This window comes from Mus caroli, unplaced genomic scaffold (assembly GCF_978045245.1).
Source record: "Mus caroli unplaced genomic scaffold, Mus_caroli_1 scaffold_5, whole genome shotgun sequence".
NCBI lineage: Eukaryota > Metazoa > Chordata > Mammalia > Rodentia > Muridae > Mus > Mus caroli.
Genome location: NW_028227260.1, coordinates 133,214,344 through 133,232,280, shown reverse-complemented (window position 1 = coordinate 133,232,280; position 17,937 = coordinate 133,214,344). Strand labels below are relative to the sequence as shown.

The window sequence follows — 17,937 nt, the reverse complement described above, 5'->3', positions numbered from 1 at the left end:
GAATGAGAGTCATTACATAATTATAATCTATATTCCCTTTAGTCAAAGGAATTCTTTCCCATGCATTGCAGTGTAAATCTCTGGGAATAATGATCAACTCTAGATGGCATATAGTCCAAAACTCCAGCCTAGCTCTGCTCTTCTCTCACCAGTGTGCCATTTCACCAGGGCAATCAGTTGGGTTTTACAGTGGGATGCAGTGAATATCTCTGTAAAATGGATAGTGAAGGGACTCTTTCGTACTGAATGGCTATGTGCCAGAGAGTTAAGCATACGCAATTACATTTCAGACTAGTAATAGAAGAGACATGATGTGCAATGCCACCTCCCCATCGTCACTGAATTTGAGATTCTACAAGAAGAATATCAAGATGGATACAATATCCTGTTCAATGCAACCCAAGAAGGCCAAGTCAAGAAACACACAATGTACCAAAAGTAGTAGCAATGACTAGTTTAATGGATCAAACATGAGAGTGGCTTGTTACTTCACTTCTTTTTAGACATAAACATGATTTTAGCAACAGCCACTGTATTCTGGAGGGTGAACTCTATTTTAGTGTCCAAACCCATTCAAACAAATCCATATCATTTCTGGGCCTCCCCAGATGCCTGTCAATCAAATAGATCAGAATATTGGCAGGCTTCTTGCTTTTTGACTTTTTCGGTGGGACCACCTCCGTGTTCTGCTCCGGTGGCCTGGGAACAGCTTCAGGATTTTCTTCATCCATGACTGATATTATCCAATGGCCTCAAGGCAATGGAGAAAGCCTAGAAAAGAAGATGAAGCCACATACTCAGGTCAACCCAGAGGCCTTTTCATTACTGTCTCCTCCCTTTTTTGTCTGTCAGTTTCTAACACACAAGTGCTACATGTAGTAGTAAATAAAGTTGCTTTGGGACACAATTTGATTAGCAATGTCCCTCTTATCATATTCCACATTATCATGTCTCACATGACCACACCTTATATCCTGACATATAGATTGATATATGTTCAGAAACTCTATTTTGTTCCATTAACACATTTCAATTCCTATTTCTTTTTAAAAGACTGTGTGTGTCACAGATTACCTATGGAAGTCACAGGATAACCACCATATGGGTTTCAGGGATTGAACTCAGTTCATTAGTCTTTGTAACAATTGGTTGATTGTGCCATCTTGCGAGCCCTCAATTCTAAATGAAACCTTTGTGCCATGTGCTAACTGCTACATTTCTCTTTGTTAGAGACCAGCAGGGGGAATGTAAACCTTTCTCTTCTCATCTGTCATGGACAAAGTTTCAGAGAAACCATACAGGAGTTTCAAGAAGAAAAGGATGGAATTTCCAGGATTAGATGACATCTAAAGACAAAAATAGGAAGGTAGACCAGTTCAGGACACAGTTCTAAACTGTACCACAGCCAGGTGTCCTGAGTGCTGAGACCTGGATATGGACATAGTCTAGAGAGTTCATGATGATCATACCTTAGGCACTTTCTACAGGAAAGTTTCTCTTATCAGTTTAAACATAAAGCTATCACCCTCCCTCCCCAGTACTCATCATGATCAGGATTTACTCAGCAGATGAGTTTGATGACGAAACAACAAAAAGCCACCAGTGTTACCATTAATCAGGAGAGATTTTAATTTCTCAGACCACTGTAGCATATCTGTAAGAAACTAGCTGATAGCCGGGTGTGGTGGCGCACACCTTTAATCCCAGCACTTGGGAGGCAGAGGCAGGCAGATTTCTGAGTTCGAGGCCAGCCTGGTCTACAGAGTGAGTTCCAGGACAGCCAGGGATACACAGAGAAACCCTGTCTCGAAAAACCAAAAAAAGAAAAAAGGAAAAAAAAAGAAAAAAAGAAAAGAAGAGAAGAGAAGAGAAAAAAAAGGAAAGAAAGAAAAGAAACTAGCTGATGGCAGAAAGCATGAGAGTCCTGCCTTTTCTGTGTCTTAGATACTGATTGCTCAGTTCTCACAAAAATTATGATGATGCACAATGGACTTAAAACCCCCTCAAAGTAACAGTTTTATGATAGAATCACTGGCCACTACTCCTGGTTTGGGACTGACTACAGTAAGCAAAGGAGCCATTACAGACACCAGACATTACCAAAGCATTAACTTTCTACACACATACACACACATTACAAGTGCCCACAGAGTCCAGGGGAGTACATTGGATACCCTTGAGCTAATCTCCCAGTTTTCGAGCCTTCAAAAGTATGTGCTGAGGACTGAGCTTTGGTACTCTGTAGGAGCAGCAAGCACTTCTAGGTGCTTAGCCATCTTCTTTTTAAAAATATTTTTATTAGGTATTTTCCTCATTTACATTTCCAATGCTATCCCAAAAGTCCCCTATACCCTCCCCCCAACTCCCCTACCCACCCACTCCCACTTTTTGGCCCTGGTATTCCCCTGTACTGGGGCATATAAAGTTTGCAAATCCAATGGACCTCTCTTTCCAGTGATGGCCAACTAGGCCATCTTTTGATACATATGCAGCTAGAGACACGAGCTCCAAGGTACTGGTTAGTTCATAATGTTGTTCCACCTATAGGGTTGCAGATCCCTTTAGCTCCTTGGGTACTTTCTCTAGCTCATCCATTGGGGGCCCTGTGATCCATCCAATAGCTGACTGTGAGTATCCACTTCTGCAAGCTTGTACAACCACTCTGGAAATCAGTCTGGCAGTTCCTCAGAAAATTGGACATAGTACTACTGGAGAATCCCGCAATACCTCTCCTGGGCATATATCCAGAAGATGTTCCAACCGGTAAGAAGGACACATGCTCCACTATGTTCATAGCAGCCCTATTTATAATAGCCAGAAGCTGGAAAGAACCCAGATGCCCCTCTACAGAGAAATGGATACAGAAAATGTGGTACATTTACACAATGGAGTACTACTCAGCTATTAAAAAGAATGAATTTATGAAATTCCTAAGCAAATGGATGGACCTGGAGGGCATCATCCTGAGTGAGGTAACCCAATCACAAAGGAACTCACACAATATGTACTCACTAATAAGTGGATATTAGCCCAGAAACTTAGGATACCCAAGATATAAGATACGATTTGCGAAACACGTGAAACTCAAGAAGAATGAAGACCAAAGTGTGGACACTTTGCCCCTTCTTAGAATAGGGAACAAAACACCCATGGAAGGAGTTACAGAGACAATGTTTGGAGCTGTGACAAAAGGATGGACCATCTAGAGACTGCCATATCCGGGTATCCATCCCATAATCAGCTTCCAAAAGCTGACACCATTGCATACACTAGCAAGATTTTGCTGAAAGGACCCAGATATAGCTGTCTCTTGTGAGCCTATGCCAGGGGCCTAGCAAACACAGAAGTGGATGCTCACATCAGCTATTGGATGGATCACAGGGCCCCCAATGGAGGAGCTAGAGAAAGTACCCAAGGAGCCAAAGGGATTTTACATCTTTAATAGTACACAATTTGTACAGTTTACTGTGGGCTGTTTCATTGCTAAAGTGTTGGCTATGAGTAGTTACAACTGCCACTATCTCTAATCTATAGCAACTACGATGTTAGCATTGATGTTTGACCCAGGTGGGTATTGTCTGTAGGAAGGCCTGAATTCTAACAGGCATTAGAGGGTTTATGGTGAGGATGGTTTTGCATTTTTTGATAGCGCTGCCCTCTGGAAGAAATGAAAATAATTTCCTGGCCCCACACTGAACATCTCACTCAGTCCATGCAAAAACCTGAGGGAGTTTAGACACAGATGCCTAATAGAGGGGCCCAGGTCTCAGTCTGTATTAGTCAGGGTTCTCTAAAGGAATGGAATATATACAAAGGGTATTTATTAGAATGCCTTTCAGGTTGTAGTCTAGCTTGTCCAATGGTGGCTGTCTACAAAGGGTCCAAAAATCTAGTAATTATTCATTTCCTGAGTCTGAATGTCTCAGCTGGTCTTCAGTATAGCCCAGTATAGAACCTAAAAAAGTAGGCTCTAAGACTAGTGAAGGAATGGAGTTGCTAGCAAAAGTAAGAGCTAGTTGGCAAAGGAAGACAACAAGTTTCCTTCTTCCATGTCTTTAATATAGGCTGCCAGCAGAAGGTGTGGTCCAGATTAAAGGTGGATATTCCTGCCTCAAAAGATCTGGATTAAAGGTCTATCTTCCCATCTCAAAGATCCAGATTAGAAGTGGGTCTTCTCACTCCAAATGATTTACTTAAGAAACAAATCCCCCACAGGTGTGCCCAGACATTTTGGTTTTAGCTAATTGTAGATGTAGTCAAGTTGACAACCAAGCTTAACCATCATAGGTCCACCCACTGTGGACATACACCACATAAAACTGCTTGATAAACTTATTTTAGAAATATTAGCATAATGAAATACAATCAATAGAATCTAATAATTACAGCAAAATTGTACAATTCCCATTAGCACACATGTGCTATACATGCTACACAAATTACTCCCCTATAAAATGCTTAATTGAATTCTCATGTAAGGCAATACACCAGAAAATAAACTATCTCATTTTACTCGTGAATGTTTGTGCCTTTGGATGGCTATATTCTAAAATCAGTTTGAAGAGGACAGGAAAAGGATTGTCCCAGAGTAGAACTTATCTTACTGGCTGTCTTAGGGTTTACTGCTGTGAACAGACACCATGACCAAGGCAACTCTTATAAGGACAACATTTAATGCTTGGTGGCTAGAGAGATGGGAATGGCTGTATTCACTGATATACCATCAACACGCTGGAATTGGTCTTTGCCAAAATATCATATAATATGGTGAGAAAATGATTAAGATGATGTGGATCAACAAATCATTCCACTAATGGAGCCATTAAGCTGGAAGCTGAGTTTTCTCTCCTTGAGTTTGATATGGTTTTGTTTCATTTCACCTTGTTTTGTTTTTGTTTATTCACATGTCCCATATATTCCAGTCCCAACTAGGTACCACCCAATGACTGTAGGCATGTGATCTCTGGCCATTCATTCTTGCAAAGGTGTTTAATAACATTGTAGAGTAAAGGGGATTTGGAGTCCAAGCAGCTCTTAAGTCAGCTGTGGGCATGCATGAAAGGGAGGAAATCCTTGTATTGACGGGAACCTAGCTAGGAAAATTTAGCTAGTTAGCTTGTGTGCAGTAGGAGTGTATGCCTAGGGAGACCCTGTGGGAGACAACTCCATTGTCATTGCTAAGGGATATCTTGCTGGAACCACATAACTCCTGTCATTTTCAGCTAGCCTTGGCTTATGCCAAGAATTCTTGTAGGATGAAAAAGGGAACTGTGGTGGTTTGAACATGCTTGGCCCATGAAGTGGAGCTATTAGGAGGTGTGCTTTTGTTGGAGTGTTTGTAGTCTTGTTAAAGGAAGTGTGCCACTGTGGTGAGCAATGAGACCTTCCTCCTAGCCATATGAGAGCCAGTCTTGTTCTTAGCTCCTCCTACAACATGCCTGCCTAGACATTGCCATGCTCCTGTCTTGATGATAATGAACTGAACCTCTGAACCTATAAGCTAGCCCAAATTAAATGTTGTCCTTATAAGAGCTGCCTTGAGGGGCTAGAGAGGTAGCTCAGTGGTTAAGAGCACTGACTGCTCTTCCAGAGGTCCTGCGTTCAATTCCCAGCAACCACTTGGTGGCTCACAACCATCTGTAATGAGATGCCCTCTTCTGGGTGTATCTGAAGACAGCTACAGTGTACTCATATAAATAAAGTAAATAAATCTTTAAAAAAAAAAAAAAAGAGTTGCCTTGGTCTTAGTGTCTGTTCACAACAGTAAAACCCTACCCTGGAAGTTTCCTCTAACAGATGGTCCAAAGGATGCTGTGATACACTAGTTGTGAAGCTATTTTGAGAATTTGAATTTCTAAGAATTTGGGTGGTACCAATGCTTCAGTTTCATGCTATAGAGCAACTTTAGAAACCACAGAGTAGGAGAAAGGACTGGGAGGAGCAGGAGTCTCATAGGAAGCTACAAACACAAAGTATGATTGGTGATGCATTAGAGAAGCAGGAATATCCCTGGCCACACAGGCCTGCCAGGCTGAATAGAGAGCTCACATTTAGTTTGAAATAGAGTATGGAGGTTGGTGGTTGGAGAGATGGGACAGCAGTTAAAAGGGCTTGTTGCTCTTGAGGAGGACCTAAATTTAGTTTCTAGCACCCTTGTCAGACATCTCATAACTGCCTGTAACTCCCATTTAAGGCTATCTGTACTCTAAGGTTTTATCTACACCCAGACACACAAGCATAAAAATACTGAAAATTTTTTAATAAAAATATGTGGAATGATTTAAGCATCTGGTTTGTATTTTAATGTGTCTGCCCTGGCAGGCAAGGAAGAATGAAATGGTGAAGAAATGCATGGAGACCAATAGCCCCTCTGGAAGACCACTGCAGGCATGTAGTGCCGAATCAGCAGGACATGGACCAGGTCAATATCAGGAGGCAGGAAGCATCATAGTCCATATCTGAATATGGACACTCACTTCCTTGGATTGCTGTGAGTCTACCTTTTGAGCCCAGAAACATAGTCTCTTAGCTATAGGAATCACACCTTTTTATCAGCTGCTTAAGGAAGAGGCACCAGGGGCTGGAGAGACGTTAAAGGCTAGGCTCACAACCACAAATATAAGGAAGAGGCACCAGTGCTTCAGTTACTCTGTCTTCCATCAGCAGGCTTAGATGGTTGCATTCTACCTTAAAATAATTGGCTGGTTGAAAGCACTTAACAGTGTACCATCTGTCAGGAGCCATAATAGAGCAAGCTAATAACTAGCAGGTGATCTTCCTGAGATGGTCTGCTTCAGATTATAATATAATCTGTGACACATTCACTCTCATTGGACAAGTCTGTAAGAGAATTCATTTTAGGAAAGATTCTGCTATTAATATGTTTTTCCTGTTGTTATTAAACATATACACACAATCACTACATATTAGCCCACCCCTTTGAGCAGATCTCTGCAGATCTATGAAGATGTACTGTCTTGTAGTGATGCTATATAGACAAATAGATGACTGAACTCTTTTTTTGTTTGTTTGTTTTTTGTTTTTTGTTTTTCAAGACAGGGTTTCTCTGTGTGGCCCTGGCTCTGCCTCCCAAGTGCTGGGATTAAAGGCATGCGCCACCACCGCCCGGCTTCTGCTAAACATCTTAATTCAAGTGGGATCTGAGCTGTTTGTTCATGGGCCAATGGCCCATCCTCCTGAACATGAAATGAAGCACATCTTTGATGGTTGTAGAACCTTTGCTCTGTGGAAAATAGCTTCTCTAACCATAATATAAAATCTTGTATTCTAACTGCCTTTGCTCCCCAATCAAGTGAGGCTACTAAGTTTCCAGCCATCACTAGCACAGGATTAGGTATAGTAATCCAGAATATCCACCTTGTACCCACAAGATATCACTGAGTTTATCTACAAGGTCAAATGGCTGTTCTGCACTCTGAATCTATGCAGACTCAAGTTGTAAAACCACCTGCATACTTCTAATGTTATAAGAGACTTCCATTTCTGCTCCTAAAAGCCTCTGCCATGCTGTTTTCTATCTGTCTGTCCAGGGCATCAATAACGCGTTTTTTGGTTTGTTGGGTTATTTTTTTTTTTTTTGAGACAGAGTCTGACTATGTAGCCCTGGCTGGCCTGGGACTCACTATGTATACCATGCTGGCTTTGGTCACACAGAAATAGTCCTGTTTCTGCCTCTCAAGTGATGGAATTAACATGTGTGTGTGTCACCATGCCTGGATAATAACTTTTGTAATAAACTTCTTACCCCCAAACAGTCCATCTCAGTGTCCCCTTGATCCCTAACATCTGAGACTCTTCAAGAGTAATTAAAAGAAATATGCTGGTATGAAAAATTATTCCCAGCTGGGCGTGGTGGTGCATGCCTTTAATCCCAGCACTTGGGAGGCAGAGGCATGTGGATTTCTGAGTTCGAGGCCAGCCTGATCTATAAAGTGAGTTCCAGGACAGCCAGAGCTATACAGAGAAACCCTGTCTCAAAAAACTAAAAAGGACACTCGCCAGCTACCCACAACACCCGCCACAGGATCTTAAGACTTCTGGTGAGTGGAACACAGCTTCTGCTCCAATCCAATTGAGCGCAGGACCTGAGACTGCATTAGTTAGGGAAGCAGAAAACCGGCCTGAGTAGGGCCACAGGCCTCTTCCGGCTGGACCAGCACCGGGGTACCGCCAGCTACCCACGACCCCCGCCACAGGATTTTGAGACTGCTGGTGAGTGGAACACAGCTTCTGCTCCAATCTTTAAACAGTGACAATGACAACAACTAACCCCAGAGATTACCAGATGGCGAAAGGTAAACGTAATAATCTTACTAACAGAAACCAAGACCACTCACCATCATCAGAACCCAACACTCCCACTTCGCCCAGTCCAGGGCACCCCAACACACCGGAAAAGCTAGACACGGATCTAAAAGCATATCTCCTGATGATGGTAGAGGACTTCAAGAAGGACTTTAATAACACACTTAAAGAAATACAAAGGAACACTGGTAAACAGGTAGAAGACAGTAAAGAGGAAGCACAAAAATCCCTTAAAGAATTTCAGGAGAACACTGCTAAAGAGTTACAAATCCTTAAAGAAAAACAGGATAACATAATCAAACAGGTAGAAGTCCTTAATGAAAAACAGGAAAACACATCCAAACAGATGATGGAAATGAACAAAACAATACTAGACCTAAAAAGGGAAGTAGACACAATAAAGAAAACCCAAAATGAGGCAACACTGGAGATAGAAACCCTAGGAAAGAAATCTGGAACCATAGATACCAGCATCAGCAACAGAATACAAGAGATGGAAGAGAGAATCTCAGGTGCAGAAGATTCCATAGAGAACATCGGCACAACAATCAAGGAAAATGTAAAATGCAAAAAGATCCTAACTCAAAACATCCAAGAAATACAGGACACAATGAGAAGACCAAACCTACGGATAATAGGAGTGGATGAGAATGAAGATTTTCAACTCAAAGGACCAGCAAACATCTTCAACAAAATTATAGAAGAAAACTTCCCAAATCTAAAGAAAGAGATGCCCATGAACATACAAGAAGCCTACAGAACTCCAAATAGACTGGACCAGAAAAGAAATACCTCCCGACACATAATAATCAGAACAACAAATGCTCTAAATAAAGACAGAATACTAAAAGCAGTAAGAGAAAAAGGCCAAGTAACATATAAAGGCAAGCCTATCAGAATTACACCAGATTTCTCACCAGAGACTATGAAAGCCAGAAGATCCTGGACAGATGTTATACAGACACTAAAAGAACACAAACTCCAGCCCAGGCTACTATACCCAGCCAAACTCTCAATTAACATAGATGGAGAAACCAAAGTATTCCACGACAAAACCAAATTCACACATTATCTCTCCACAAATCCAGCCCTTCAAAGGATAATAACAGAAAAAAACCAATACAAGGACATGAACCACGCCCTAGAAACAACAAGAAGGTAATCCCTCAACAAACCTAAAAGAAGACAGCCACAAGAACAGAATGCCAACTTTAACAACAAAAATAACAGGAAACAACAATTACTTTTCCTTAATATCTCTTAATATCAATGGACTCAACTCCCCGATAAAAAGACATAGACTAACAAACTAGCTACACAAACAAGACCCAACATTTTGCTGCTTACAGGAAACTCATCTCAGAGAAAAGGATAGACACTACCTCAGAATGAAAGGCTGGAAAACAATTCTCCAAGCAAATGGCATGAAGAAACAAGCTGGAGTAGCCATTCTAATATCTGATAAGATTGACTTCCAACCCAAAGTCATTAAAAAAGACAGGGAGGGACACTTCATACTCATCAAAGGTAAAATCCTCCAAGAGGAACTATCAATCCTGAATATCTATGCTCCAAATACAAAGGCAGCCACATTCATTAAAGAAACTTTAGTAAATCTCAAAGCACACATTGCACCTCATACAATAATAGTGGGAGACTTCAACACACCACTTTCACCAATGGACAGATCATGGAAACAGAAACTAAACAGGGACACAGTGAAACTAACAGAAATTATGAATCAAATGGATCTGGCAGATATCTACAGAACATTCTATCCTAAAACAAAAGGATATACCTTCTTCTCAGCACCTTCTTCAAAATTGACCACATAATTGGTCACAAATCAGGCCTCAACAGATACAAAAATATTGAAATTGTCCCATGCATCCTATCAGATCACCATGGACTAAGGCTGATCTTCAACAACAAAATAAATAATAGAAAGCCAACCTTCACTTGGAAACTGAACAACACTCTTCTCAATGATACCTTGGTCAAGGAAGGAATAAAGAAAGAAATTACGAACTTTTTAGAGTTCAATGAAAATGAAGCCACAACATACCCAAACTTATGGGACGCAATGAAAGCATTTCTAAGAGGAAAACTCATAGCTCTGAGTGCCTCCAAAAGGAAACTAGAGAGAGCACACATTAGCAGCTTGACAACATACCTAAAAGCACTAGAACAAAAGGAAGCAAATTCACCCAAGAGGAGTAGACGGCAGGAAATAATCAAACTCAGGGGCGAAATCAACCAGGTGGAAACAAGAAGAACTATTCAAAGAATCAACCAATCAAGGAGATGGTTCTTTGAGAAAATCAACAAGATAGATAAACCCTTAGCCAGACTCACAAGAGGGCACAGGGAAAGCATCCTAATTAACAAAATCAGAAATGAAAAAGGAGACATAACAACAGATCCTGAAGACATCCAAAACACCATCAGATCCTTCTACCAAAGGCTATACTCAACAAAACTGGAGAACCTGGATGAAATGGACAAGTTCCTAGACAGATACCAGGTACCAAAGTTGAATCAAGATCAGGTTAATGATCTAAACAGCCCTATATCCCCCAAAGAAATAGAAGCAGTCATTAATAGTCTCCCAACTAAAAAAAGCCCAGGACCAGATGGGTTTAGTGCAGAGTTCTATCAGACCTTCAAAGAAGATCTAATCCCAGTTCTTCACAAACTATTCCACAAAATAGAAACAGAAGATACTCTACCCAACTCTTTCTATGAAGCCACAATTACTCTGATACCTAAACCACAAAAAGACCCAACAAAGATAGAAAACTTCAGACCAATATCCCTTATGAATATTGATGCAAAAATCCTCAATAAAGTTCTTGCTAACCGAATCCAAGAACACATCAAAACAATCAACCATCCTGACCAAGTAGGTTTCATCCCAGGGATGCAGGGATGGTTCAATATACGGAAATCCATCAACGTAATCCAGTATATAAACAAACTCAAAGACAAAAACCACATGGTCATCTCGTTAGATGCGGAAAAAGCATTTGATAAGATCCAATACCCATTCATGATAAAAGTCTTGGAAAGATCAGGAATTCAAGGCCCATACCTAAACATGATAAAAGCAATCTACAGCAAACCAGTAGCCAACATCAAAGTAAATGGTGAGAAGCTTAAAGCAATCCCTCTAAAATCAGGGACTAGACAAGGCTGTCCACTTTCTCCATACCTATTCAACATTGTACTTGAAGTCCTAGCCAGAGCAATTCGACAACAAAAGGAAATCAAAGGGATACAAATTGGAAAAGATGAAGTCAAAATATCACTTTTTGCAGATGACATGATAGTATATATAAGTGACCCTAAAAATTCCACCAGAGAACTCCTAAGCCTGATAAACAGCTTCGGTGAAGTAGCTGGATATAAAATTAACTCAAACAAATCAATGGCCTTTCTCTACACAAAGAATAAACAGGCTGAGAAAGAAATTAGGGAAACAACACCCTTCTCAATAGTCACAAATAATATAAAATATCTTGGCGTGACTCTAACTAAGGAAGTGAAAGATCTGTATAATAAAAACTTCAAGTCCCTGAAGAAAGAAATTATAGAAGATCTCAGAAGATGGAAAGATCTCCCATGCTCATGGATTGGCAGGATCAACATTGTAAAAATGGCTATCTTGCCAAAAGCAATCTACAGATTTAATGCAATCCCCATCAAAATTCCAAATCAATTCTTCAACGAATTAGAAAGTGCAATCTGCAAATTCATCTGGAATAACAAAAAACCTAGGATAGCAAAAACTCTTCTCAAGGATAAAAGAACCTCTGGTGGAATCACCATGCCGGACCTAAAGCGTTACTACAGAGCAATTGTGATAAAAACTGCATGGTACTGGTATAGTGACAGACAAATAGACCAATGGAATAGAATTGAAGACCCAGAAATGAACCCACACACCTACGGTCACTTGATCTTCGACAAGGGAGCTAAAAACATCCAGTGGAAGAAAGACAGCATTTTCAACAAATGGTGCTGGCACAACTGGTTGTTAACATGTAGAAGAATGCGAATCGATCCATTCCTATCTCCTTGTACTAAGGTCAAGTCTAAGTGGATCAAGGAACTTCACATAAAACCAGAGACACTGAAACTTATAGAGGAGAAAGTGGGGAAAAGCCTTGAAGATATGGGCACAGGGGAAAAAATCTTGAATAGAACAATAATGGCTTGTGCTGTAAGATTGAGAATTGACAAGTGGGACCTCATGAAACTGCAAAGCTTCTGCAAGGCTAAAGACACCATCAATAAGACAAAAAAACCACCAACAGATTGGGAAAGGATCTTCACCTATCCTAAATCAGATAAGGGACTAATATCCAATATATATAAAGAACTCAAGAAGGTGGACTCCAGAAAGTCAAATAACCCCATTAAAAAATGGGGCTCAGAACTGAACAAAGAATTCTCACCTGAGGAATACCGAATGGCAGAGAAGCACCTGAAAAAATGTTCAACATCCTTAATCATCAGGGAAATGCAAATCAAACAACCCTGAGATTCCACCTCACACCAGTCAGAATGGCTAAGATCAAAAATTCAGGTGACAGCAGATGCTGGCGAGGATGTGGAGAAAGAGGAACACTCCTCCATTGTTGGTGGGATTGCAAGCTTGTACAACCACTCTGGAAATCAGTCTGGCGGTTCCTCAGAAAATTGGACATAGTACTACCGGAGGATCCAGCAATACCTCTCCTGGGCATATATCCAGAAGATGTCCCAACCGGTAAAGAGGACACATGCTCCACTATGTTCATAGCAGCCCTATTTATAATAGCCAGAAGCTGGAAAGAACCCAGATGTCCCTCAACAGAGGAATGGATACAGAAATTATGGTACATTTACACAATGGAGTACTACTCAGCTATTAAAAAGAATGAATTTATGAAATTCCTAGCCAAATGGATGGACCTGGAGGGCATCATCTTGAGTGAAGTAACACAATCACAAAAGAACTCACACAATATGTATTCACTGATAAGTGGATATTAGCCCAAAACTTAGGATACCCAAGATATAAGATACAATTTGCTAAACGCATGAAACTCAAGAAGAATGAAGACCAAAGTGTGGACCCTGTGCCCCTTCTTAGAATTGGGAACAAAACACCCAGGGAAGGAGTTACAGAGACAAAGTTCATAGCTGTGATGAAAGGATGGACCATTTAGAGACTGCCGTATCCAGGGATCCATCCCATAATCAGCTTCTAAACGCTGACACCATTGCATACACTAGCAAGATTTTGCTGAAAGGACCCAAATATAGCTGTCTCTTGTGAGACGATGCCGGGGCCTAGCAAACACAGGAGTGGATGTTCACAGTCAGCTATTGGATGTATCACAGGGCTCCCAATGGAGAAGCTAGAGAAAGTACCCAAGGAGCTAAAGGGATCTGCAACCCTATTGTCGGAACAACATGATGTACTAACCAGAACCCCAGAGCTCTTGTCTCTAGCTGCATATGTATCGAAAGATGGCCTAGTCGGCCATCACTGGAAATGGAGGCCCATTGGACTTGCAAACTTTATATGCCCCAATATAGGGGAATGCCAGGGCCAAAAGAATGGGAATGGGTGGGTAGGGAAGTGGGGGGGCGCTATGGGGGACTTTTGGGATAGCATTGGAAATGTAATTGAGGAAAATATTTAATAAAAATATTAAAAATTAAAAAAAGAGGAAAAAAAAACAAATCAAAAGAAACCAAAAAAAAAAAAAAGAAAACAAAACAAAACAAAACAAAACAAAAAAAACCCTCAAGTTGCTCATCTGTGTTGACATGAAGTCAGAAGCTGCAATTAAAATGAGGATTATGGGATAACACAGCAAGGCCTGGAAAATAAGAAAAATGCATATCTTAGCTATTGTTCTATTGCTGTGAGGAGACACAATGACAAAGGCAACTTATAGACAAAAGCATTTAATTGGGGGCTTGCTAATACTTTCAGAGAATTAGTCATGATCATCAGGTTGGAGAGAGAGGTGGCAGGCAGATTCTAGAGCAATAGCTGAGAACTTACATCCTGATCCATGGAGTGGAGAAGGAGGGAGGGAGGAAGGGAGGAGGGAGAGAGAGAGAGAGAGAGAGAGAGAGAGAGAGAGAGAGAGAGAGAGAGAGAGAGAGAGAACCTGGTGGGCTTTTAAAAACTTCAAAGCCCACCCCCTAGTGACACATCTCCAACAAGACTAAAGAGCACATCAACTGGGAAAGCAAACATTCAATATATGAGCTTACAGGGGACATTACTATTCAAACCATCACAATAAATAAGAAGGCTTATATTTGGATATGTGATAACTAAGCCTAACTCTTAAGAGGAAGGACAGGGCTTTGGGCCAGTGATAGAAGACCAGTTTATTCCCTCCACCCAGAAAGTCCTTGAGGAACAATAGTCTCTCCTCCTCCCTCCTCCTCCTCCTCCTCCTCCCCCCTCCTCCTCCCTCTTCTTCTTCTGGGATGGGTTCAAGACAGGGTTTCTCTGTGTATCCCTGGCTGTCTTTGAACCCCCTCTGCAGTGTAGGCTGAGACCAGGCTGACCTTGAACTCAGATACCCACCTGCCTCTGTCTCTCAAGTGTGGAGAGGTGGACAACCACCACCCAACTTCATCTTCTTGTTCCTAATGCAGTTCATTATAGCAGACTAAAATGGAAGTAGGAACTGAGGAACTAGGACTTAGATCCCTGACGAGTTGACAGTCAGGAAAAGGGCCACGAGTAGATAATAAAGATGACAAACTTCTGGCTTCTTCTTTACCCTCCTCATTAAGGCTTGTCAGCTTCAAACAAAGGCCTGGTAGGCATCTTCTCCTGTCAGAGGGTTCCCTGCAGACTGATCCAGGCTGAACCATGATGTGTTTACCCAAAGCAGTGGGCCTATTAGCTTCCCTTTCTTCATTTACATTGACCAACTCTAAATTATGGGGAAAGGCCTTATATCCTTACATTCAAGCCTACTAAAGAACCTTACAACCCCCAGACCTCCAGGAAAGGTCTGACTTCAGCTTCCTCAGCACCCTGTACTTTCCAGGGAGGGTCTTTGCCTCTGTTTGTATATGTGTGTACTTGTCTGTATGTGAGTGCGTGAATGTGTGTGTGTATGCTTTTTCACCTTTAACAAAGGTGTTTTTTCTTTTTTGATTTTTCGAGACAGGGTTTCTCTGTGTATCCCTGGCTGTCCTGGAACTCACTCTGTAGACCAGGCCAGCCTTGAACTCAGAAATCTGCCTGCCTCTGCCTCCCAAGTGCTGGGATTAAAGGTGTGCGCCACCACTGCCCACCTAAAGGTATTTTTCATCTGTTAACTTTATCTGTATGTCTGAGATTCTCCCTGATCCTGCCTGTCATGTTTGAGATTTTTTAACTGCCTCTTAATTCTTTAACTGCAAGAGAAAACAAACCCAGTGTAGACCTCTGGAATGTACCAGGATGGCTTCTAAGAAGCTGTTGCTTAAGAGTGCACCTTACACCCCCATAGTTGAAGATCCAACTATGTGATGTAATCAAGAAACAGCACAGCTATGTCTTGGCAGCTATGAAAGAGTTAGCTCGCCCCAAGCTGCTTATGTAATGTGAGTCCAAAAAGAATTTAGTATAATATAAGACACGTCCAACTTCAGAGGGTAGTGAAGTTGGCCAAATGACTAACAACATACAATCAAGGTCAATAATTAACAAAGCTACTCAGTGAAGAATAGGAGGGGCTTCAACTACCCCTAACGAGATGGACAATATCTGAACAGAAATTGGGCCATGGAGATGTATAGAGCATGGTCTATGAGAGCCCACAGAATTAGCTGATCTCAGCAGAGATTACCACCAACTTTGTCGAGTTTCTGCCATGGTCCTATAAAAATCCCTAGACAAAGGAGCTTGATGACATTTCCTTTCTTGGAAACTCTTCCTACTTTAAGGAATAATCTATCTTTCCCTCCATCTTTTACTTCTTAAATAATTCTTCTTAATAAAGTCTGTTTCTGCTCCATACTCCTACAAGAGTCTGCACCTTTTATTTTCATTGACATGAGACAAAGAACTCAGAGCCACTATCTCAAGTTAACTTCAGTGACCACTGGAGCCTGCTACCTTCCTTAGAGGCAGGTGTGGGTTTAGTTCTTTGGGGGCACCAAAAGGTCCTGTTAAAAAAAAACGTGCATCAGCTGAAAGACTTCCTAGTTTATTCTAATTGCCCCTCAATGAGGCATTCACAGTGCGATATACTGTCAATTCTATGCAAGCAAGGAAGATGGGCCCAGTTCTGTTTAGGGGCCAGAGAGATTGTTCTGTTTCCATCTCCAATAAGCTTACCTTGGCTCTGGGTGTCCGTCTGCACCTGTAGTCTTGTTGTGCGGTGAGAGAAGAAGCAGGATGAACAAACCTCAGCGTTCCAGAATCGCTGCCTGGGAGACAGGGATGCGGGATGTGTCCTTTTGTTCACATGTGTTCCAAATGTGTCCTTTTCAGAATGTAGGATATCAGCGCTAGGGCTGCAAGTGTCCTGTACTCCTCCCTTTATATCCACTCCCCTTCACACACAAAGAAACACAGTAACCGAGGAGCTCAAGGAGAGCATACTTATCAAGAGCCACCGATCCTGTGCTAACCCATTTTTTGCCTCTGCAGTATTTCTCCGCAACTCCTGGTTTATCAGTTTAGATTGGTTTTGGCCCGCCCTCATGGCTTCCAACATGAGAATAGAAATACCTGCTTCGTTCACTTCTGGCTTGCCGTGCTTAGCACACTTGGGGTCAAAAATGCAAGCCTGGTGTTCCCCTTAGGTTTGATTGTTGAAGAGGTGCAATTGCTTTCTTAGCTTCCAAACTTCCAAAGTTGGAATAATATCGCAAAGGAGAGAGCATGCGCAGCAACCTTCCCCAGGGCTGCTAAGAGTATCTTGGTCGTTCTGTCTTGAATACCACTTGAAAATGTGAGCCCCAGCCAAAAAAAATTACATTGTCCTTACATTCCCTCTTTTAGTAATTAGTACGTTAAGCCAAGGAGTTCATTATTGACATGCAGAACGATTTAAACATGACAATTTACATATTGCCTGTACGTTTTGACTGTTAGTGATTTCTGGTAAGTTTCTTGTATAGTTTAGACTTAACCTCCAACTCACAATCCCTCTGCAACATCCTTCCTGGGATTTTTTTTCCCCCTCTGGATTCCAGGGAATAAAGCCAGGGCTTTGTGCTTGTAAGGGCTCTACCACCAACCTATATCACAGACCTTACATTAAAAAAAAAAAAACACAGTAATAATTAAGTATTAGAAAAGAATGCCCTATAGCCAAGCATGGTTCCTTGGGCTTATATTTCTAGCACTTGCAAAAGTCGAAGCAAGAGGCTTAGGAGCTCAAGATCAGCTACATAGTGAATCCAACCTGGACTACCTAGGGCATTGTCTCAAAAGGGGAGTGGCCTGGAGAAATGGCTCAGTGGTTAGTTAAGATCATATATTGTTCTTACAGAGGACCAAGCTCCAGGAGATCCGAACTCCATTCTGGGTACCCACAAGATCAATTCCAAGCACTCATATTGGATAGCTTCACTCCAGGTCCAGGGAATCTAACA

General features: G+C 41.5%; 1 protein-coding gene across 1 annotated transcript; it reads right to left on the bottom strand.

Annotated features, from left to right (window-relative positions):
* Window positions 1-465: 465 nt before the first annotated feature.
* Window positions 466-16,809, bottom strand: LOC110287536 (embryonic testis differentiation protein). Its single transcript, XM_029472928.2, has 2 exons — window positions 16,673-16,809; window positions 466-771 (listed from the first exon to the last, which is right to left on the bottom strand). The coding sequence occupies exon 2, from the start codon at window positions 729-731 to the stop codon at window positions 552-554; it is 180 nt and encodes a 59-aa protein (XP_029328788.1). The 5' UTR covers window positions 732-771; window positions 16,673-16,809; the 3' UTR covers window positions 466-551.
* Between the last annotated feature and the right edge of the window lie 1,128 nt (window positions 16,810-17,937).